This window comes from Suricata suricatta, chromosome 10 (genome assembly GCF_006229205.1).
Source record: "Suricata suricatta isolate VVHF042 chromosome 10, meerkat_22Aug2017_6uvM2_HiC, whole genome shotgun sequence".
NCBI lineage: Eukaryota > Metazoa > Chordata > Mammalia > Carnivora > Herpestidae > Suricata > Suricata suricatta.
The window spans coordinates 118,401,133-118,424,707 of record NC_043709.1 but is presented as its reverse complement, the minus strand read 5'-3'; the positions used below and the strand labels follow the sequence as shown (position 1 = coordinate 118,424,707).

General features: G+C 36.7%; 1 protein-coding gene across 1 annotated transcript in view; it reads right to left on the bottom strand.

Annotated features, from left to right (window-relative positions):
• Positions 1 to 23,575, bottom strand: part of PLXDC2 (plexin domain containing 2) — a 438,555-nt gene that overhangs the window by 191,444 nt on the left and 223,536 nt on the right. The window contains exon 4 of the mRNA XM_029954388.1: positions 10,336 to 10,405. Within this exon, the coding sequence (XP_029810248.1) occupies positions 10,336 to 10,405 (70 nt within the window). The remainder of the gene's footprint in view (positions 1 to 10,335; positions 10,406 to 23,575) is intronic.

Below are 23,575 nucleotides of genomic sequence, written 5' to 3'. Positions count from 1 at the left end.
TTAACATTCATTCATTTTAAAGAGAAAGAGCATGAGTGTTGGTGGGGCAGAGAGAGAGGGAGACAGAATCTAAAGTAGGCTCCAGGCTCTGAGCTATCAGCAGAGAGCCCAATGCGGGGCTTGAACCCATGGACTGCAACATCATGACCTGAGTTGAAGTCAGGTGCTTAACCGATGGAGCCAAACCTGCATGTTTCCATTTTAGAAGTCTCTCAGTTTTTAATGGACCTATGTCTTTGGGTTGTGACCTTCAAAGCATTTTTCTAGTAGAATCCTTTTCTCCTGCCTCCTGCTGTCCTCCTTGGCTGTAGCACTCCTAGTCTATTTCCTGGAAACCCTGACTCCTGTTGACCATGTATTTTTCTTTTCCCCTCTGTGAGGCAGGAAGCTTCCAGGCAGCCCTAGTAGGAAAAAGTAAGAGTCCTCTAGCTAGGCTGAGGCCCTAGAAAAAATCTTCCCCTGAAGATTAGGCCTTTGTTTTAGAGAGTTCTGTAGGTATTTCACTCTGATTACTCTTCCTCTCTCAAAAGAGCCATGAGGGCACCCTTGTCAAATATTCACTCAGAACCTGATGGGGCTCCTGGAGGTCAAGTCCATAGAAGCCTAAGGGCGCCCCTAACACTGGAGACACTAGGAATTTCTTACTCTTAGGCTAATCCACACTTTCACTCTGGAAATGACCATTTAAGCATTTTACCAATTTGTGATGCCGTTGGCTCATCTCCAGGTAATCAGAGACCCATTATAGTCCTTGGATACACAGATCTCTCCCCATTCTGAAGATGCTGACTTGTCCTGTAATCTCAGCTCTCTGATGGGTCCAATGAAAGTTACTGATTTTCAGCCTATGTAGCTTTTTCTTGTTGTTAGATTAGTAATGACAACTTCTACAATCTTTATAATGGGGAGCTGAAATCAGAAGTTCCTATAATTCCTTTTAAATAAACTTCCCTTGTCATTTGCTCATTGCTTGGTTTCCATATTTATCTTTTCCTTACACTACTTCTCTATATATTAAGGAAAATGCCCATTGACTCTCAGGTGTGTTGCAAATATTTTCCTAGATCTTTATTTTCTTTTATTTAATTGTGTTGTTTAAATGCCATGAATTATTGATATATGCAAATTTTAACATACTTAGTTTTTATCAATATTTCCTTTTATGGTTTCTGGGTTTTGCATTATTCTCAGTAAAGTGTTCCCAATTTCAGAATTACACAATAATTCTCTCTAGTGTTCTTCTAATGTATTTTATATTTCTGATAGAAGAAATCAGTTAAATCTGCATGGCATATTTCAAATCCTTTGGAAAGTAATAGACTTTAGCATGTAAGTAGCATTGCATGTCAGTGGGAGAAATAAAAAAATAGTGTTAAAATAAATTGGTAGCCATTTGCATTGAAAAGAAATCAGATTCCTATGTACTTTTCTTATAAAGTTTATGTGTTTATTTTTAGAGGGGGGGGGAGTGGAAGGGGCAGAGAAAGGAAAAGAGAGAATCCCACACAGTCTCCAGGCTATGGGTAGGGCTCGAACTCATGAATTGTGAGATCATGACCTGAGGTGAAGTCAAGAGTCAGCCGCTTAACCGACTGAGCCACCCACGGGCTCCCTCCTAAGTATGTTTTTATAAAAATAAATATAAGAATTGAAATATAAGCTTAATTTTCAATTTAACATTTGGAAACTAGGAAATAGAAAAATAGCCACTCTCAGTGCTACCATTATAAGACAACGAGCATTGCTTTCCCTTCCATTTTGTCTGCGTGGTATTTTAAAATAAATACCATTGTATGTAATCACAGCTTTATAACTTGATTATCATTGTGTTCTTCCCATGTTAACACACAATCTCATAACTTTAAATTTTGGTTACAAAATGCCTCATAACTTATTTTTTAAACTGCATAGTTAGGATTATATAATAAGCTTTATTATATGATTGGTTTTATTTGATTTTATCTAATGCTAAAGACATAGCTTTAAAAATTTCTCCACAATAATCTCTAATTATTGAGAACCAGAAAGGTCAAAAGAGAGTACAGTAAACACTGTGTACAAGAGTGCACTGGGGTAAAGGTTTGGGGAGTAGCTGTCCTTTGAATTTTTTTTTTAATTTATTTATTTATTTTGAGAGAAACAGAGACAGCACAGGTGGAGAGAGGCAGAAGGAGGGAGACAGAGAATCACAAGCAGGCTGGTAGCACAGAACCTCATGTAGGACTTGAACTCACAAAACCATGAGATCATGACCTGAGCTGAAACCAAGAGTTGGATACTTAACTGTCTGAGCCACCCAGACATCCCCTTGAATGCATTTTGGAGGAAACTGATACATTACTTAAAGAATTACCATTTTAAAGAAAAAAAAATCAGGAGAAAAAGAAAGAGCTGAGCTCAATGACAAAAATTCATAAATAGTAAACCTATAAATGGTGAATCTTATGCTATGTATATTTTACCACAATTAAAAAATTAAAGGGTTTTTACTCTTTAACATTTATGTAATATTTCTTTTACGCAAAATCTAGTTGTTCTAAATTCTCCTAGTTTTCTATTTTTTTAGAGTTATCTAAAGGTGCTATGAATTTTTCTCTGCAAGTTATTAATTAAAATGATGCTTGCCCTTTAAAGGAGCTGTTAAAATTGATAATAAACCAATTAAAAGGTGTTTTTATCTAAAACTTCTTTGCCGTCAGCAGAAACCTCTCATTTGAACAATAATTCAAGCAAATTAAATGAAAATACCTCTGTAGCCCTCCAGCTAGTCAGACCCACAATGTAATCTTAATCCACCATAACCCCATTAAAAATAGTCAACAAAACATTCAGAATTATTATTTTTATTACTATGTTTCAACCTCAGAGCTGTATCAATTGAAGAGAGAACAAAATTCTGAGCTGTTTTCACATTCATACCTGTTTTCTGTAAAGTGTTAAAAAATAAGGAAAAATCCTAAAATTAAAGATGAGCACTGAAACAACAGGTATGCATACAGGAATCCATTGCCTAATTCAAAGGCAACACATCACACCTAAATGTAAACAAATACTTAATTTTGCATTTATGGTTGGGTCTTCAATACATTTTCAAGCTGGATTATTAGCAATTAAGTGAATCTGAAGCCTATAAAAGGCAACCTGGACGCCGCTGGGGGCACTGTCCACCCCATCGCCGTCAGTTACCCATAGCTAACTTTATGCTTTGATTACCTGTCCTTAAAATTCTTGTTATACAAAGATTGAAAAGCATGGTGTTCGTGGCCTGCTGATTCTAATGCCTGTTACCCAGTGATAACTATGATACCACAATTAGAGAACCATTTCAGGGTTCTTCTACCTTGTGTGATGAAATTGCTAAATTTTGTGAGACTTTCAGTCAGTCAGAGTCATAGAATGTCTTTGGAGGAGATTCTGTACTATGGTTAGAGATGACACATAATCCTACGCTGATAAAGGGGACATCCCAAGTCATCTAGATCATATTATACCTCCCATTCACGATGGCTGAGCCAACCTTTAAAAGGAGCTGTCAGAGATAATGACAAGTTAAGACCCTAGACACCATCTGAACTATGGATAATGTTTAAGGAAAACAACAGACAAACTACTTTAACAAGCCAGCACAGCTTTACAGAGGAGGCATTTTTAAAAGGATAAAAGAGAAAAGTTACATATAAGAAAAAAGCATAGTAATAATAATATATACTATTACTATAGCATTTTCTATGAAATAGGTATTGATAACATATTAGTTAATCTTGAACAAAAATATTTCTGAGCAAGGTAATTTTATTATGCTATTTTACAGATTGGAAAACTGAGGCAAGAGAGAAAAAGCCATTTGCTAAAGATCACAACAGCTATCACTAGTTTGACTCACGAACCTATTATTCTGATTCAAAGAGATTTGTCTTCACCTAGATGCCAGATTGCTTCTCCAAAAAAAACAAAAAAACAAAAAAACAAAAAACCAACAACAAGAAACAAACAAACAAAAAAACAAGTAAAACTGAATTTCAATTGCTGGCTTCAGTAAGACTTAAGGGAGCTCTTTTGAATTTATTCCTGAAATGGCTAGAGTCCAAAGTCAGTCCCGCATTGCTTAGTATTTTCCCCTTCTTTACTAGGATTGGACAACTTTGGAGCAGCTGCTGTATACTGAAACTTTATTAATTAGTTACCTAGACTCCTTTTGTTTTCAATTGGGTGATATAGTTGAGCATCTGTGCAATACTGTTATTTTTCTGCATTATTGATGCAGTGACGAGGACAGGATGCAAGCAGGATATTTGTTGCCAATATTTCAAATAAAGCCTGGGTCCCCGAGAGGATACACGGTGCTTCTTCCAGAGGCAAATGTTCCTGAGTGAGTGTCTAGCACTGGTGATGGTGATGGGTGGATTCCTCGGTGGCTGATGGCAAAGGAAGGGGTTAACCCCAGAGAATGTGCTTTTCACTTTCTTCCTGACTGATCAACCTTCCTGATTCCTGTCTGCAGTTGTGACTTAACCGTCAGGCATCAATGGTCCTCTCCTTTTTGTTTTTCTATAATTTCCTTACGTTGTTCTACCCATGTTTCTGCCTCTCTTTTTTCTCTTGCTCATTCCTATGGACTTACGTCTATCGCCTGGGTGGTCCCTCTCTGGGTCTCCCATGGCTCTGATCTCCAATCACACTTACCTCCCAGTCCCAAGGAGCCAGTGCTAATGAAGTATGACATGTCGGTGCATAGGAGAAACAAAACGGCTTCAAAACATGCAATTCATAGAGCCACAGGGAAAAGAAATGTGATGTTGGTGAATCTCTTGAATCTACTTCTGGACACTAGACAGAAGAGTTAGTCATGTAGGAGGACTGCTAAGATGAACTTGCTCAGGTTTTCAGAGGTATTTCACAGAAAATCACTTAGATACAGCAAAGCAGACATCACAAAACTTATCTTTCTGTTCAGAAGCTCTTGAGACCTTGGTTGTTACTTTAAATTAATGAGTCATATGGGATGGACTTACTTTTGTCCAGTAAATCCATCCTTCAGTACTTTCTCTCCATGAAACCCATAACTCCTGCTTTCTCCTAATAATAATAACAATAATAATACTAAGAGGCAAATGACTCCACATTCACTTTTTCACTAGATTCAGAAAGTTAATAGACGCATTCTGTTCTGTTCTCTGAGGTTATATATTTGAAAAACGATGGGGTTGGTATTTATAAATCCATCACCATGAGTAATAACTATCTTCCAGCCTTAAAAAAGTTTTTACAACTGTTATTAATCAATTCCCTCTAAAAAGCATGAAATATTATTTGGGACTGCAATTAAAATAGTACTATTTGAAAGTGAGAACAAAAAAGAGTTGGAAGATATGCTAATATACTTATGGAAAACCCAATCAAAAGAATTTGCACTACTTTTGTTTTAAACTTCTTTTATTGGCTACTTAAAGTAAAAAACAAAACCACCCAAATGATTATAGGCCTAATTTAGGAAATTAGTCTAAATTTGAGCAGTTTTTTTCTTGGGTGGGAAACCCGTGGAGGGAAGGCGGAGGAAGAAGGAAGATATCTATTTTACTTTTGTCTTTTTGATTTTTTTAATGCCATGAACTGATTTTTCATATATTACACACTGATTACATAATGAACATTTTATATCTTATTAGTTACCGTATGGCAAACAAAATAAAATAGATCTAAAATTCAACACCTTTCACTTCAACAGGGTTGCCTGTCAGTTAATATCTAACCAACCGGACAAAAGAAAGAAGAGGCATGTGAATACAACTGTTTTCATACCCTGAGAAAAAACTGTACACATTTTTTAAAATTTAACCCCCGATTAGAAATTCATGTTGAAAGAAAGGGAGGGCAAATCCTTCATACAATCAAGGTAAGTAATACATATTCATCATTATCTTTTAAATTTATGTCATCTTTGGCGCCTAATCACATGTACAGCTGTCGGCACTTCCACACACAATTTTAATTACGAACAGGCATCTGTGTACATACTTAAATTCTGGGGCCTGAATTATCTGGGTATTGTCAACCCTTCTCTTTCCTATTATTTAAAGCACCACTGATTCTCATTGTAGTGATGCGTTCCCACAATGGGCTCATGAAAAAAATAATTACAAGTGGTAGTCACGGGAAGTAAAAATCAGATCATCACATTTAAATCTGCTTTTTGAAACATTTAAAAGATCACCTTAGCAGCCTAATAATAAATAAGAGCCAATTAGAGTATTCATATAGAAAGAAAATGAAGGCACTGTGAAACGCCAACAGCACAGCTTAGTGTGGCCATTAATGGACATATTTTTATGAGAGGCACAGAGCACTAGTTTTTTAATGCCTGAAATATTTGTATTCGGAAGTATTTTCGAACTAGAAAGATAAATGGATGCTTTCAGATTCTGTTACCAGTGAACCAGAAAATAAGATGGTATTTCCAATTCACTTTGTGCGTTATTTGTATGGATGACTGAAGCTTTTGAAAATTAAAATGCTTAATAAACAAAGATTCATTTTTATACTTTATAAATGAATGGTCAAATATTAAGTTTTTATTTACATTTTTAGCTTGAAACTTAAGTTTTTTCATAATGAAATATGTATATTTAAGTACAAAGACAGGTCACAATAAATTATATATATGCCTGCATTGTTAAACGATTTTGTTTTGAAATGGTGTTGATCTTAGCAATAACAAAAGACCTCTTTAAGTCATTTTAGTCATAAAGAAATTTGTGTCTACGTGAACAGCGAAACAGAGGAGGGGTGGGGGCTAGGTTTTAAGGAGGCTTGGGAAACGGGAAAAGAGCGTAGTGGGAATGAAGGAGATTGTGCTTTAAAATATCCACTTTAACATTTCACTTTCTGTCTCCCAAATCCAATGTAAAAACAAGTTCAAGAGAAATCTGTAGATACAGTTGAAGAGAACTAACAGTCACTAGAATATTCATTTTGGTTTCACAGACACCTATGTGTCCTTATTTTAAAAAATCCCAGTTACGAGTCTGTTTGGAATGGCCAGCAGTCTACTTGATTTAACCTCACTGGGGCTTTCAATTTTTCTCCCAAGCCATTTATGGGTAATGACTTTTTTAAGATTTCTAATGTGACGAGCACTTGTCAGGTAGGCCCATCTGCCTATCACACCTAGTCAATCACAGATGAGACCTATCAAAAGTTTGTGGCTCAGAAGTCCCCCTTCTGAGGGGTTCCTAGTCTTACTCACTGCATCCGAATAGATCCTGTGACCTAGAAACCTTTGCAACCACAATGATTAAAGAACTCAGCGATGTGTCTTGCACTGGCTCTGTCTCTCCTTCTTCTCTGCACACACCCTCGTTAAGGTGGCGCGATCCATGCAGAAATACCAAAAGCCCTGCTGCTACTTGCTTTCTTTGCCTTCGCCACCCTCACCTTACCCTGCTCTCCACTGCCAGCACCTGCCAGATCTGTTCTCTATTCAGAAGACCCTGATACCTGCTGGATATCATCAACATTGATCGTATTCAAGGTTATTTCACGTCACTCTTCCCCTCTCCCCTCTCTAGACTTTAACTCCAACCCTCTAATGGGGATAAACAGATGCACTTGATCGTCCTCCAGATATTCTCACATAGGTCCAGCACTGTCTCTTAGTTCAGCATCCCCTTGTCTGGAGTGGCCCTTCCTTCTCCACATTTTTTCACCCTGCCTCTTTGCCTACTAAAATTCTACCTTCCCTCAAGGTCAGTGTGACAAACCTGTTCTTGACTGGCCCAACTGTAGTGGTCTCGGAGCAACCTTCTGCCCCTCTAGTATTTAGAGTCAGCCTCCTTTGATGCTTAGTTATATACTCCTTCCCCTTCTTAGATTCTAAGATCCTGAGCAGGACCTAAAATTTACTCTTCTCTGGATACAGTGAAATATCACATGCTGTGCCTTTCACACAGTAGGGGCTCAATTTATAGTGATTGAATAAATAAACAATAAACGTACAAACGAGCTTTTTATTTAGTTGAAAACTTTTATAGGAGACTCGTTTCATTTTGAAGAAACCCAGGTAAGTATCTAAATTATCTCAAGTTATGCCTCTCTCAAACAGGGTATGGATTTATATGTGCAACTTCTATGCTAGCATGTTTTAAGTAGATAGAAAAAATATTTCTTTACATTAGTGTTTTCTTCAGAGAAGATGGAGCTCATTTAAGACACCAGATTTTCACTTATCCTAAGGATCTTTTCAAAGGAAATTGATACATTGAAGCTGTGAAGATGAGGCAGCTATTTGTTTTCTTCCTGCCAACTCTGCTAAGGGAAGTCTTAGTTCATTGGCTGTATCACCAACAGGACTTTTAAAGATAAAACAATTTGAGAAGCTAAAAATCAAAAGGGCCTGTATTTTTACCACCATGCATATAGATTTTTGAACAAATGTGATTAATTCACTTTTTAAATTTAAAAACACTAGTAACCAACATGTTAGGAAATATTCCTATTCTCCATATAGTATTGTAGCCATGTTCATATCATACTTTAAAGATGCTCAGAAGCATGATGGAATTCATAGTGTTGGGGGCCATCTTTCAATTTCACCTTTTTCCTTTTCTCTCAATATTTCAACACATTCATTAAATGTCTATTAAGTGCCATGCATTATACAAGCACAAAAATGCATGGAAAGCTCAAAAAAGACATGGTCCTTGTATGAATTTTGCTTATATTTAGTACTTTCTTTACACAACATATAATTGTTTCAGAACTGAACCCATTGGTGTTCCCTAAAACCAGCTCTTCTGCTTGAGTTTGTAATTTTTGCTGGCAGAATCATTTCTCTCCCTTGATTTGAAGCCACAGATTTGCCAAGGGCCTCAATATGTGTCACACAAACTATTGCAATATTCTTCCAATTACATGTAGTAACCCCAGTCTTTTTATACTTGAAGGCATTATACGAATGTCTGGGTTCAGCTTCTTAAAGCTTATTATTTACTAATTAAGGACTAATGACTCACATAGACTCTTGAGGCAGTATATAAAATTGTCCCAACGTACCTTTCCCTTCTTATTATGCCTCATTTTTTTGTAAACCTACTCCCAGCTTCTCTGAAACTCAATTATTTGCTATCTTACATATGTCTTATTCATTTCTTCTTCTGTATATTTATTCAGGATGCTCTTCCACGGGACCTACCCATCCTTCCCTACGTACTTACAAAAATTGAGCTATCCTTTAAGACATGTCATAACAATCAATTTTTCTATAAAGTCTTACCAGATTTTCACAGATGTCTCAGTTTTGTAATTGCAGGAAACCCATATCTCATCATTTGTATTTTCTAAGGAACTCCCACATTCTGCTTCACTCTGTCTAATAGTCCCCTAGGCCATATAATCCCAATTCAAGTGTAGCTTTATTTCCCATTGTTCAGAGTAGGTGCTCAAAAACTTCTGTTTGTTTGTTGGTATTTCTGATTACAAGTCTTATTCTGAATCCTACATATTTTCTAAATCTTACATTAAAATATGGCAGAAGTGATCAACATGACTTCCATACCACTCAGAAGACCAATAATGAAACCCAGTGAAGGAAAGTGACTCCTGTCTAAGGTGCATTAGACGTGGGTGCTCTGCAGTCTCCGTTCCACTTTGGATTTCTTTTAACATATTTTGTTAGTTATGCTTCTGTGTTTGTATTTTTCCCTCAGAACATAGGAATATTCTCTGGCCTTTTGCTTATCTCTGCTATTAGCACTCAAGAATTACATTGTTCTGATTTCTGGGATATACTATAAAAAACAAGAATTGTCTTTCTAGAGGATTGCTAATCTATATACTAATCTCCAAAGGTTGTGCAGAAAAATAAAACTAAAAGAATCCCAACGGAATCTCAGTGTTTATTTTTAAAATTCAAATGAGTTGCCAGTCAACATAGGTGACATTAAAGAACTGGTGGGCAAATAATTAAAGGTAATATACGTGAGAATGTATGTATATATATTTAGATTAATCAATTTACATGCATTAAAAGAAAAAAATGCTACAGCAGCTTTTGTTTTCTGGGTCTCTTCTCATTTATGCAGTCTTTCCATACTACCAAAGATGAATTAAAACATAAAAGAAAAAAGAAGGGAAAAAAAGTTGAAAGAAAACAGATGAATCTAAGCTGAAAATTATATCTCCATTTTTTTTCTGCTGAAAAGTTTTTCCAATAGCTTTTGACTTTGGGATAGAAGACAATAGTTTTCCCAATAAATGTCCCTCTTAAAATGTAAAATAAATTAAAAATACCTATAGTGAAACTGTAGATTATTTAGGGTGAATGGGTAGAAAACCACTTACCCCCAGTTGCCACAGTGATTTCACGTAGGAAATGACCATAAAATGGGAAATCGAAGGACAGATTCACTCTCTGCAAGGAACAACAACCAGAAAAGAAAATCAATACTGTGCATAATAGTAAACGTAAAATGAAAAGCCTTCCAGTTAAAAAAAAAATGGTGCTTCTACTCTGAACCACTGTAATTGCAGTTGACTGTTCGACCTTGAATCCCTGATGGTAATAAAGGATTTCTTTTCTCTGGTAATTAAGTGTTCGAAGTATGTGAGAAGAAAAAAGTTGGCCTGTGATGGTCTGTTGGTCTGCTCTTTACTCAAAAAAGAACCTGGAAGTTTCAACTGTGATTCAAGAAGCTATTCTCTCCAATATCACTATTGCCTTTTAGTTGGCCAGTGAGTCATGATGAGCAATTTATTTTAAGGTTCTATTTTTGGTTTGATTAGTTCTCTTCAACGCAGTAGAACACGTTATCTATCAAATTTCACTGAACAAGATAGCAAAAACATTATTTTATGTAATTATGTATTCAATTTGTCTTCTGTACATCTCATAATGAAAGCTGGTTTCATGTAACAAGATAGCTTGCATTCTGATCTAGACCTGCAGATATTTTTTTTTAATTTTTGGTGCAATAAGCTCTCTGTATTCAGTATATTATGTCCATTTTCAATACCACAGAGGCAAAGAATAAAAAATGCTGGTTGCTTGAGAACTACTTTGCCATTCATAGAAGAAAATTGAAAAGACTTAAGAAGAAAGCACATAAATTTTACCCCTCTTTTTTCAAAACAGAGGAGTATATACATATATTTATGTATTTTAATTTATTATTGTATTATTTATAAACTCTTTATGTATTTATATTTTTATGTTCCATGTATTTGTATATTAAATATACATATAATTTATATAAAACATGTATAACATATAGTAAAATAAAAACAAAACACAACAAAGCAAAACAAAAAATTCTTAGATTTTTCATATGTTTGAAGTGATATGTATCAGATATATTATTATCAGTCAAGAAGCAAGAAAAACAGTGAGTTATAACAAAGATGAACAAAAAAGGATCCAGAAAGAAATTAATTACCTGGGTTAGAGCCCAAAAGCATGCACAGACTACCAAAAGCAAAAGGCTTTCATGTTAAAATTCAACAACCTCTATATTACAGTTTTCCCAATATATAAATTAAAAAAAATAGAGAAGCATATCTAGATTGAATTTTGCTCATTCCAATTTTGCAAACGATTGCATTTTTATATCCATCAGAGACTTCTAATGACTTATTTGGCATGAAATTAATGATTCAAAATTTACAGTAACTTTCAATTAGGTTTTCATTCCCTCCTTTTTAATGAACGCTGCATCTTCCAAGAGGGTTTATCACCATTTTTATTTTATGCTGACTGATGGGCACAACAAAATCCATTTTTGCCACACTAACTGAAATGAGTGGTTACTAATACCCTTAACATTAAAGTTTCCAAGGGCAAAACTGAGTATCTCACAAAAGACATGCAAAATAATTTTACAAAGGCACTCGCTGTGGTATATTGTTCTTCATTGTTGTAATTTACTTCCATGCTCATGAGCAAACTGGTAAAATTCATCACCCTTTGGAACCCTTACTTCCAGAGTAGGAGTTTGGTTTAAATATGTATTGCTAACAAATGCTATCAATTACTCTACCAAAGGTGAACCAGAAGATATCTGAATATTAGTTTCTCAGCCACCACAAACATTTTGATATTTTTAAAAGAAGAATGAGACACATAAATACATAAGTTAAAGACTTTTCTTAAGAAATAAATACAATCTCAGAGAATATTTGCTAATATATTATCCTGAAGAGCAATATCAATAATTGAAATGCTTCCCTGTGTAAATGACCAGTTTACCCTAGTTAGTTGCCAACAAGACTGCTTCGCTGACACTGAAAGAACAGCAATGAGAATTTAGAAAGATGCTACCTTCTCAATAACCGTGAAATCCATCCATTTCTCTGTGAATAGTACTTCCCAAATGTAGGTTCCTAATAACTTCCTCATTGGTGTCTTGGCTCCATTTCCCCTAGAATTCATTCTCCATATTATCTAGCATATCAGTCCCCCACTTAATATCATTTAATCTAGATCCCACCATCTCTGGAATCCTGTCAAAATAGTGACAATGTGTTCTAAGGCCCAACACTAATTGGCCCCTGTTACGTTACAATTTCTTCATATTTTCTGCTCCAGCAAGTCTTCTAGCTCTTTCCTTTAGTTCTTTGAACCTGCCCCCTTGCAGTGTTGGGTCTGGTACTGCTATGTGCTATTGCTTGTAACTGTCACAGTCTCTCAATCTTGATTGGCCATGGCTTCCATATTCTTTAAGCCTTGGCTTAGTTTGGTTGGTACCCCAATTACCAACTCTGACATAAGGATTTAGGGGAAGATAGTTTATTTGGAAGGTAATCAAGAAGCATTTGCTACAGAAAGTAAGAAAAGTGAGACAAGGAAAAAAGAAATCAGTAATAGATACATTATTAGGTATGTTACTGCTATAGCTAGTTCTTCCCTTGGAGAGCCTTTGAGAAACCAAAAGGAAGATATGCTGTAGAATCTTTTCATTGGACATCAGGAGGGTGGGACACTTATCCATTAACTCCCATCTCCTACTGACTAGAGGTTAATTCCCCTCTTTCCCCAGATTCCCTGTGCTTGTGCCTTCAGACAGAAGAGACACAACACTTGAGCTGGAAAGTTGCTGGTATCTTAGAACTTCCCTCCATGGTTTCAGGTGAGCTCAGGGAGGCAGAAGGGATATGGGACAAAGTGTCAAAAGGGATTAGTGAGGGTCACATCCATAGAAAGTTCTAATTTGACTTCTTAGCTTAGGTTATGACTTCTTACAGCATCTTACCTAGCATTCTCTATACAGGCACATATAAAGCAACTGCATAAGATTCAGACAATAACTGCATCAAAGTGAAACTAACTCAGCGTCAGAGTGGTTAAGAATGGCCTAAGAGGAAAACTAGAATTTCAACCCAGATGTGGTGGACAACAATGGCAATGCTCTTAATTGTCGAGATACTAAAAAAAAGTGATGAGACAAGCCATACATAAAGGCAAGTTTTTGAAAGTTATTATTATCCCTTCTTAAAACACATACCAAAAAATAATTAAAATATAAACAGGAAAAACAAAAGTGCTAGAATTACATGGAGTGATTTTTTCCCCTCTCAGGGAGTGCTTTGTGGTTTTTGTTTATTTGTTTGTTTGTTTTTCATGGAGTGACTTAACACTAAATGATGATATATTCAATGTAATTAACCATGGGTAACTAAAACATTCAGGGTTTTAGTGAGATAAAACAGTCAATAGGTCCCAACCATTCCTTCCTCTGAGGAGTTCACAAAGTGGTCCCGGGGAATATCACCTAAGGATAAAGAATAGGACTAGGCAGGCACAGTGTAAGGACCAAGAGAGGCCACCTAACCCAGGATGCCATGGAAACTGACTCTTTTAAAATGACAAACAGAGGTTAGCCAGATGGGACCTTAAGGAATGGAAGCAGAAGTGATGGGTCAAAATAGTGGTAGAAAGTAAAACCAGAAGGGGGCATTTGGGTGTCAGTTGGTTAAGCATCTGACTTTGGCTCAGGTCATGATCTCATAGTTTGTGGGTTTGAGCCTTGCATTGGGCTTTGTGCTGACAGCTCAGAGCCTGGAGCCTGCTTCAGATTCTGTGTCTCTGTCTCTCTCTGCAACCCCCCACACCTCTGCATGCACGCTCTCTCTCTCAGATATAAATAAACATTAAAAAAAAAGAAAGTAAGTAAAACTGAAAGGACTTTGTGATTATTGGAAGGACATTTAAATTGGGAGTGAGAGAGGATAGTCTAGGAAAGAGCACTGGCTTCTATCTGGGTGACTTGTGGACTATAGGGCCATCAATTGAGATAAAGAGCTATTTTGGTTAGGTATGAGAAGACTAATTACTTAAGCATCTTTTACCTAATAAAAAATAAATAAGAATGACCCCAAGTTGAATATCCAATGAGGGACTCTTCTGCAACCAGAAAGGCTAACCACAACCCTGGAATTTGTCACAAAGCCACTGTAAACAAAAGCAAGCATAATATTGAAACCATGTGTAATTACCAGACCTTGAACATTATCCTGTCTTGGATCTCATCCCTTAAGAGATATTTCATGTAAAAGGAATAAGGGTTTGGGAAACTTGTCACATGATTAAATTAATAGTCTGGGCAAAATACAAAATAAAAGTTCAGAAGTGAAAATTTCAAGAGCATGGGTGACACACATAGAATCGACTGAATTTGCTCCCGCTTACACTCTGTGGAAAGGAGTGAATTATCTGAAAGGAGACATGGCAATTTTGAGACAAGTGAACGACATACAACTTCTTCATCTGGGGAAGGATAAATTAATGGAATATTCTTTGAAGAATCTGTAGAAATATATGAATAGAATTCAGACAGTTGGGTCCAGATTAATGGCAGGTACAGCCAAGTCTGACTCTGACCTTTAAAACCATGTCATGCCTTCCCACAACATGCCCCATGGAATTACTCTTGGGAACAGAATATTAGGCTCCATTCAGGCTATCCTCTCAGATTTCTAAGGCACTTCTTATTGCCTCTTTCACGTATTTTTCTTATGCCTATTGCTATCTGTTTTTAGACTAATTATTGTGATCTCTGCTAACTCTTCTTAAATAACAAAGGAATTATAATCCTAAGTAAACACTATTCCAGTTTAACTTGTTTGCCTATTTCTCAGTGGTATTACAATGATAAATTAATTTGTCAATGCTGGCAAGACCTTGAAGACAGAAACCTCCTAAAATGAATTAAGTATATGGAGTGGCCACATTTATAATCCTAAAAGCTACTTTTTAAAATATCATTAATAAAAACTGCTTTTTGTTTGAAGACAGCTTCTTATGGACAGTAATAAAGCCACATTTCTCTGGTTCCCCCAAGTCTTTATATCATTTGTGTAAGACATAATTTTGGTGAAAAGCTTGTGGCAAGAAAATTAGTAGTAACTAAGCTTTAAGTAATTGCTAATTTCATGAATTCATGATAGGAAATGGTCCAAAGAATTTAGGGACTGTTCATTCATGCAAGAATGAATTTGTAAATTAATCACTAGTTTCTATCCACTATTTCAACATTCTATTTTTTAAAGTTTACTTATTTATTTTGAGAGAGAGCAAGAACAAATAAGCATATGAGCTGGGGAGAGGCAGAGGGAGTGAGGGAGAATCCCGAGCAGGCTCCATGCTGAAGTGGAGCCCACTGTGGGGCTCACTCTCAACACTACGAGATCACAACTTGAGTCGATATCAAGTGTTGGACACCTACCCAACTGAGCCAGCCAGGTGCCCCTCAACATTCATTTTTAATCATTCAAATAACATAATGTTTGAGGGGCACATATTTCTATCTTGGGTCTGTCAAATTGGTGGGATATTATCATTAATATTGGAAAAATGAGATATGCATTATTTTTTCTAAAAATATTTCAAAAAGTAGATCAAATCAATCTTGAGGCATATTTTCAGTGTGTTTATTCATTTCAAGCATTAACTTTGAGAGTAACTGCAAAGTTGAAGAAAAATATTTTGCTTAATTTACATGAATATTTCTAGTGATACTAACTTTTCTCTGGAATACCTCAATAAATGATTTTATTCCCAATAAGATTTATATATTTATAAATAAAAATGACTGATCATTCTTATTAAAATAACTTTTTTATAGTAATCATCAATAAACTTAAGGATGTGATATATTCTTCCAGAATGCACAAAACAATTGAGTAACTTTCTTGAACCTTGATAAGGTCTACATAAACCTCAGCCACCTATACATACTTACAATAGATTACTGCAGTCTTAATTCTTTTCTAACCACCAGATGCACATTTTATAATTTCCTTTAATGGAACTAGATGAAGCTTTATTTTTAAATTTTCAGTGGTTCTTTCCTAAGTTTTAATGATCTAGCATGGTTTGGGAGTCAGAGAGACTTAAATTATGCCCGAACTTTGGTACTTAGTAGCCACAGTTTGGTCATCTGTAGTCAAGTCACTTCTTTAGGGGCGCCTTGGTGGTTCAGTCAGTTAAGCTTCCGACTCTTGATTTTGGATCAGGTCACGATCTCATGGTTCATGAGATTGAGCCCTGCATGGGGCTCTGCACTGAAAGCATGGAGCCTGCTTGGGATTCTCTCTCCCCCTCTCTCTCTCTGCCTCTCCCCTAAGCATGCAAGTGTGCATGCATTCTCTCTCTCAAAATAAATAAACACTAAAAAAAATGATAGAAGATATTTCTTTAAACTGTATTATAAGGATCAAATGACCAAATAACATGTAGACCTTCCAAAGCACTGAGTCAATGATAGTGAATATTACCTTATGCACATGAAGTTGTCTCACATAGCAAGAATTCTTTAAACTAGATTTCTAGAGAAAAATAGGTCCCTATTTGATTTCTAATAGTTGGAAGTGATGTAATATATGTTGTGTTTCATATTAATGAAGGCAAATTTCTTTACTAATAGAATTATACCACAGTTCGGTATTATGTTTGTGGCCAATGTTATGATGCTCTCATTTTTATAATATTTAAATAATCATAGCTACTATATTTACTGTTGGTAGAAAACTTAAATGATTATTTAATATATCAGACATTATGCTAAGTATTTTGCCTATATTTAGCAAGTATGAATACTAAAATTAGAAGATGAAAGTAAGATAAGAAACAGGATTATTTGCATAGACAGCAAGTATCTTGCAGAAAGATACTTGATAATTATAAAAGGATACAGAGTAACTTTATAGCAAAGGAGCAAAATCTGGAAGGCATCCCCTGAAGCAGGTGATCATAGTTAACATCACCAGAAGTGAGGCACGGTGACATCATGTACCTTGTGACATGATGCACAATTAAGGCAGAATACCATTTCTGTAATACAAAAAGTAATTTTTGCTGAAAACAGAGACCTGTGTTAAAACAGAAAGAAACAGGCAGACAAACACCAAATGAGAGACACTGTATGAAATAACTGTCCAAAACTCTTCAAAAGTACCAAGTTCATGAAAGACAAAGAAAGACTGAGGAAATGTCATAGATTGAAGGAGGCTACGAGATTGGACAAATGCAGGCAATGTAGGACTAGATTGGATTTACAATAAGAAAAATAGATGGTTTGGGACAGTTAACGAATATAAACAAGGCCTTATTTTAGTTAAGAGTACAGTAGCAATATTGATTTCTTGTTATCAATAATTGTATCCTAAGCATGTAAGGTGTTAACACCAGGGAAAGCTGTATGGAAACTTTTTCATTATTTCTTGAATGTTTTGTTTTTAATGTTTAGTTATTTTTGAGAGAGAGGGAGCCAAAGCAGGCTCCAGGCTCTGAGCTGTCAGCACAGAGCCCAATGTGGGGGTCAAACTCATGGACTGCGAGATCATGACCTGAGCCGAAGTTGGAAGCTTAACCAGCTGAGCCACCTAGGCGCCCCCTATTTTTTGGAACGTTTTTAAAATAAGCCTGAAACCATTAAAATGAAACTTTACAACAAAACAAACAAAAACAAGTAGTAAGTTGAAACTACTAGAAGTAGTAGAGCCAGAGTCTCAATCCATACACGTTTGACTCCACAACTCTTTTGAGTTTTGAAAACTATTATCATACTATCCCCCTTCTTTTATATCAGGTCTTTCTTTTCCTACCTCTTATCAGACTTTCCATAACTGTGTTTTCTACCTGGGACCCTTAATACTGTCAGTTATTCATGTTTTTGTTCTTAGTAGGTATAACAATTTCCTTTAAAATGTAGTCATAATAAAACATGGTCAGAAGGCTCCCAGATGCCTGGGGCCCAAGCCATAAAACAAAGAGAAAATTTGAAGAAGGTACAGTCTTCTCCGATGAAAGTCACCAGTGGAGGGCCTGGACAGACAGAGCAGTGCCGGGCGGAGCCCCGCTGAGCCACAAGCCCCTGATGCCAGATGGAGACTTGCAAGTTCCCTCTCCCCAAATGCGCACAGCCAGGACACCGTTGTTTTTTTTTGTTTTGTTTTGTTTTTTGGGTTTTATTTTTTTTTTTTTTTGACATTTGAAGTTTAGGTGCATCCATTTCTTACCATCCAAGGAACCTGTTTTCTAAACTTACAGAACCTTTGCTTTCTTTTTTACAGTTCTCAATGGTAATTACCTGTTACTGGTTTGCACACCTGTTTAACTGAAATTGATCCCGTTACACAATAATATAGGAAGTAATAAGAAGTAATATAAACTGAAAGGACAAGAGAGTGGTATAAATAGGAGCCTACACATATGTACATATGTAGCTATAGAAACATAAAAATGGAAATGGAAATGGACAGGTTTCCACAAAAAGCAAATATTGAAGGAGAAAATGGGCAACAGAGAGGCATATTCATGTAGGCAGCAGCAATACAAACTTCTTTGATATCCCCTAAAGGAAAACCTGGCTTCTTGACCATAAATGAGTTGAGTGTATTTCAGAAATAAAATAGCTGCAGTGGACAGTATAACCCATAATGCCTTTACCACAGAGAATTTTTTTATTTTTAAAATTTTTTAAATTAAAAAAAAATTTTAATGTTTTTTATTTACTTTCAGACAGAGAGAGACAGAGCATGAGTGGGGAGGGGCAGAGAGAAAGGGAGACACAGAATCCGAAGCAGGCTCCAGGCTCTGAGCTGTCAGCAGAGAGCCCGATGCAGGGCTCAAACCCACGAACGTGAGATCATGACCTGAGCTGAATTTGGAGGCTTAACGGACTGAGCCACCCAGCCGCCCCGAGAATTGTTTTTTTTTAAATAAAAATGGAATTTTAACCAACCTTCATACCTTGGGAGGAGTGGACAGGACATGGGTCGTTAATCCAGTGACTAAAAACACTGGAAACCTAATTAAAAGATCACAATGCTCATGAGAAGGGGCTAATCGGTATGTAAATATATGGACAAGAGACTGGCTATTCCTTTTAGAAATAAAGCCCATTAATTGAATTGATTTTCTGAGTAGAAACTCTAACTGCTTCGGTCCTTTTTTCATAACAGAACCAAGAATTTAATTAACCCTCCATATTGAATGACACTCTGCACAGGACTATTCATATGCTAGGAAACAAAATGTAAACATTGTGCAGTTACCTGACACTCATTCCAATGAACTAGAGATTAAGTGAACTAGCACCGTATCCTTTGACCTCTCACATTACCTGGTTCTCAGCAAACACTTAGCTTACAGTAGCTTGCCTATATTTGCACATTTTAAGTATTATTCAAATTAGTTTATGGGAGCATTTAGCATTCAGGCCGGGTGTGGAGGAACACTGTTGAAGGGCACAGAGAAAGAATAACAGGATTTGATAAAGAAGATTCTGGAAGGTAGGTGGGAGAGGGGAGAGAACCAGAAGTCCCTTCCGGATTTTTCACACTATTTTGAAGCAAGGCAGTCGATTCTGCCAGGCTTCTCACACTGAAGTGTACATAATAATCACCTAGGGTTCTTGTTAAAATACAGACTGTGGTGGCACCTGGGTGGCTCAGTCGGTTAAGCGTCCGACTCTTGATTTCAGCTCATGTCATGGTCTCAGGGTTGTGAGATGGAGACCTGTGTTGTGTCCGTGCTGAGCTTGGACTCTGCTTAAGATCCCCCTCTCCCTCTCTCTCTGCCCCCTCCCACTCATGCCTTTAAGTGTGTTCTCTCTCTCTCTCTCTCTCTCTCTCTCTCAAATTCTCTCAAATTAAAAAAAGAAAATAGAGGTTCTGATTCTGTATGTCTGGGGGTAAAGAGGTGGAAGTTCTGCACTTCTGACAAGCTCCCAGGGCTGCTGATACTGCCCCAGGGACTGCACTTTGAACAGCAAGTCTCTGCATCACATCATGGTCTTTGAAACACTAAAACCACTGCTCTAAGGAAACTCTGGCAAGCATGAAATGTGTTAAAAGGGTAAATAGACTTCATTCTGGATAACATCGTCTCACTTCACCTGGTAACACTTCTTACATGGCCTGAAAATTTCCATTTCAGGAACCGAAGCGTAGAGGTGCCTGCTAGCCAGGCACCCAAGCAATGATTTGTGGCCACAGTACCCCGGAGGGCAATGATACTCTTGTTAAGTCCTTGACTGGTGATCCTCAAACAGGGCAGGGCAGAAAAAGCACTCTGTCTTCCCTTCCTTCCCATCAGTGGAAAATAACTAAAAATTTAAATGTTTGCATGATGATTGTTAATGTAATGGACATCTCTAGCACCACTGCATTAAGCATCGCATAAATGTTAAATCAAGTAATACTAATGACAACCTTAGAAGGTAGATACTATTATTCTTCCCATTTAACAGATGAGAAAAGTGATGGACAGAGAGTAAATAACACACTCAAAGTCGCTGAGGTTGTAGTTGGCAACAGTGAGGGACTCAAATCCAGGCCGCCTGTTTCTAAGTCTGCATATTTAAACATGTTATCAAGCTGCCTGTCAACTGATGTGTTAAGATCTGGAATTCAATGTAGGCCAAGTTCATCAGAAGAGTAACTAACCTTGATTACGGGGTGAAATAGAAATTTAGGCCAAGTTCATTTTTAACTTTTCACCTTTCTTGGTTAATTTCTCTTTTTTTTCTGTAATTTATTTCTGAGAGACACAAAAAGACAGCGTGAGCAGGGGAGGGTCAGAGAGAGAGGGAGACACAGAATCTGAAACGGGCTCCAGGCTCTGAACTAGCTGTCAGCACAGAGCCTGACGCGGGGCTCGAACCCAGGAACCATGAGATCATGACCTGAGCCGAAGCTGGACGCTTAACTCACTGAGCCACCCAGATGCCCCTAATTTCTCTTTTTTAACTTTTTACTTGGAAATAACTTCAAATTTCGGTTACAAAAGTAATGCAAAAAACCCTCTATATCATTTATGTATATTCACCAATTTTTAACAATTTGCCACATTTGGCAACTTCTGGATTTTTCAAAAGCTGCATAAATGGGTGTCTCCCAACACAGCTTCCAAGAGCTGCTGCCTTCGGAAAAGCTACCCCTCTCCACAGCCTACTCTGCAGGGTACCAGGACCCCGGTGGCCAGCCCTTGGCCCATTTATCAGCAGTGAAGGTGACTTGACATTTTTTCTCAGATGGCTGCTTCATAATAAGAAGTTCCTGGCAATTCATCACCAGCTGAGAGCAGCTACAGGTGGTTCAGTCCTAGTCCCACCGGCATTTTAGCAGAAACCCTCCAGGAAAGAAAGAGACACCTGATTGTTGAGGCTGGAAACCCAGGCACAACGGAAGTTCTAACGGGACACCAATTCATGAGCAAACCAGGTGAGATTTTTGACTATTTCCCCTAGGGTAAGCATTAGGCTATAATTTGGTAAGAGGAAACACACAAAAAGAAAGATAATGAAAATTGGTATAACTAATATTTTTAAAAGATACTAACATACCAGCTTGTCCAAGCAACCACAATCCCCAAATGTTTTTTTATTTTCTGTACTTTAAGATTTTTCACAAGAATTAAGTCTCTTTGCTTTTTTAAAAAATATTTTTAATGTTTCATTTATTTTTGAGAGAGAGACACAGAGTGAGAAAAGAAGGGTCAGAGAAAGAGGGAGACACAAAATTTAAAGACAGATGTCAGCATAGAGCCTGATATGGGGCTTGAACCCATGAACCATGAGATCATGACCTTAGCCACCCAGGCACCCCTAAGTCTCTTTGCTTTACTATTCACTCTTAAAGAGTTTTATATTCCATTTACATTTTGCTAAGTTTTTGTGTTACAGCATATTTCCCTGAAAGAGTCATGTGAAAGCTTTATCCTTTTATAACTTGAGGGTGAAAATATATTTTGTGGTCATGTTTTCTAAAATTAACTGTTATTAAGTCTTCATGGACTCACGATGAGATCTCAGAAAACATTATAAAAATGGTTTGGAGGAGAGAATCTAGAAAACGAGAGTAAATGAACTTATTTATTCCATCTGAGATATGGCTGTGGGGTCCCATTATTTATAGCTTTATGACTGCGAAAGGTTAATGTTAATCTTCTAAGAAGATTTCACAGAAGCCTCAAGTGTTTGCCTCACTTGTGACTTTGAAAGCTGGGCAGAGATTTCTTTATCTAGAATTATTTTACAGTCATCACTGGGAACAGAGGATGAATAAGATTACCTCCTAGGATTCTAATTCTATAGAAATAATGGTACCCATCCAGTGAAGACACACTGTGGAGAAATAAGATTAAATTGAACTGAAATACAATGAACTCAAGTACTATTTTTTTAAAAAAAGTATGTTCTTGATTTGGAAAATGAAGCCATGTTATACGCATAAAAATTGATCACTGTGGGCTTCATAAAGCTATCTTAAAACTCTCCCACATCCCTTCTATGTCTGACAGGTTCCTAGATTCAGGAAGTGTGTATTCACATAGTCTCAGGATCTCCACCAAAAACAGCCCAATTTTTAAAATTTAAAAAATAATGACCACATCAAAAAAAAAGGTAACTTTCATTAAAAAAAACTTACCTGCATTATGACAGAGAGGGAACAGAGTTTCATTTCATGTTGCTGGGTCTCTTATATAAAGAATCAATCTTCCTACCAACATATAGACACATTTTTTTAAGCTAAGAGGGTGTTTATGTCTGGCCAAGAGCACACGGATGTTTTCTTGGCCAAAAAATGGGGGAGTTATAATATAGACATAAATGTATAGGTACATATCTATCTATCAGGGAGACTCTTGGAGAGCACTTGGGAATTAACTTATTTGGGGGTTATTTTTGTGCTATAAAGAATGAAGATGCTCAAATAGCACTGCCTTACAATCTCATTTTTATTTGATATTTTCAGCGTCCTTTCACATCCACTTCATTTTTATTCTCAAAGTAGCACTAGAGGATAGTCAAGGCAGGCATTTTTCCCCTTTCTTTCAGGTTATAAAATTGGGGCACAGAGAGGCCAGAAACCATGAAAATGAGTTTTGGAGCCAAGGTTTCATGACTCTTAGAACCCTGGGTTCCTTTTACCAGGATAGTGGTACTTCTCAAGAAGCTGTGAATCAGAGTTTCATAAACTGTGGTTTCTGAAAGCAAAATAATTTTAATTTGACTGATTGGCTATTGAATCAACTTTGTGACCAGCACACACACATATATATGTATATGTATATATATATATATAT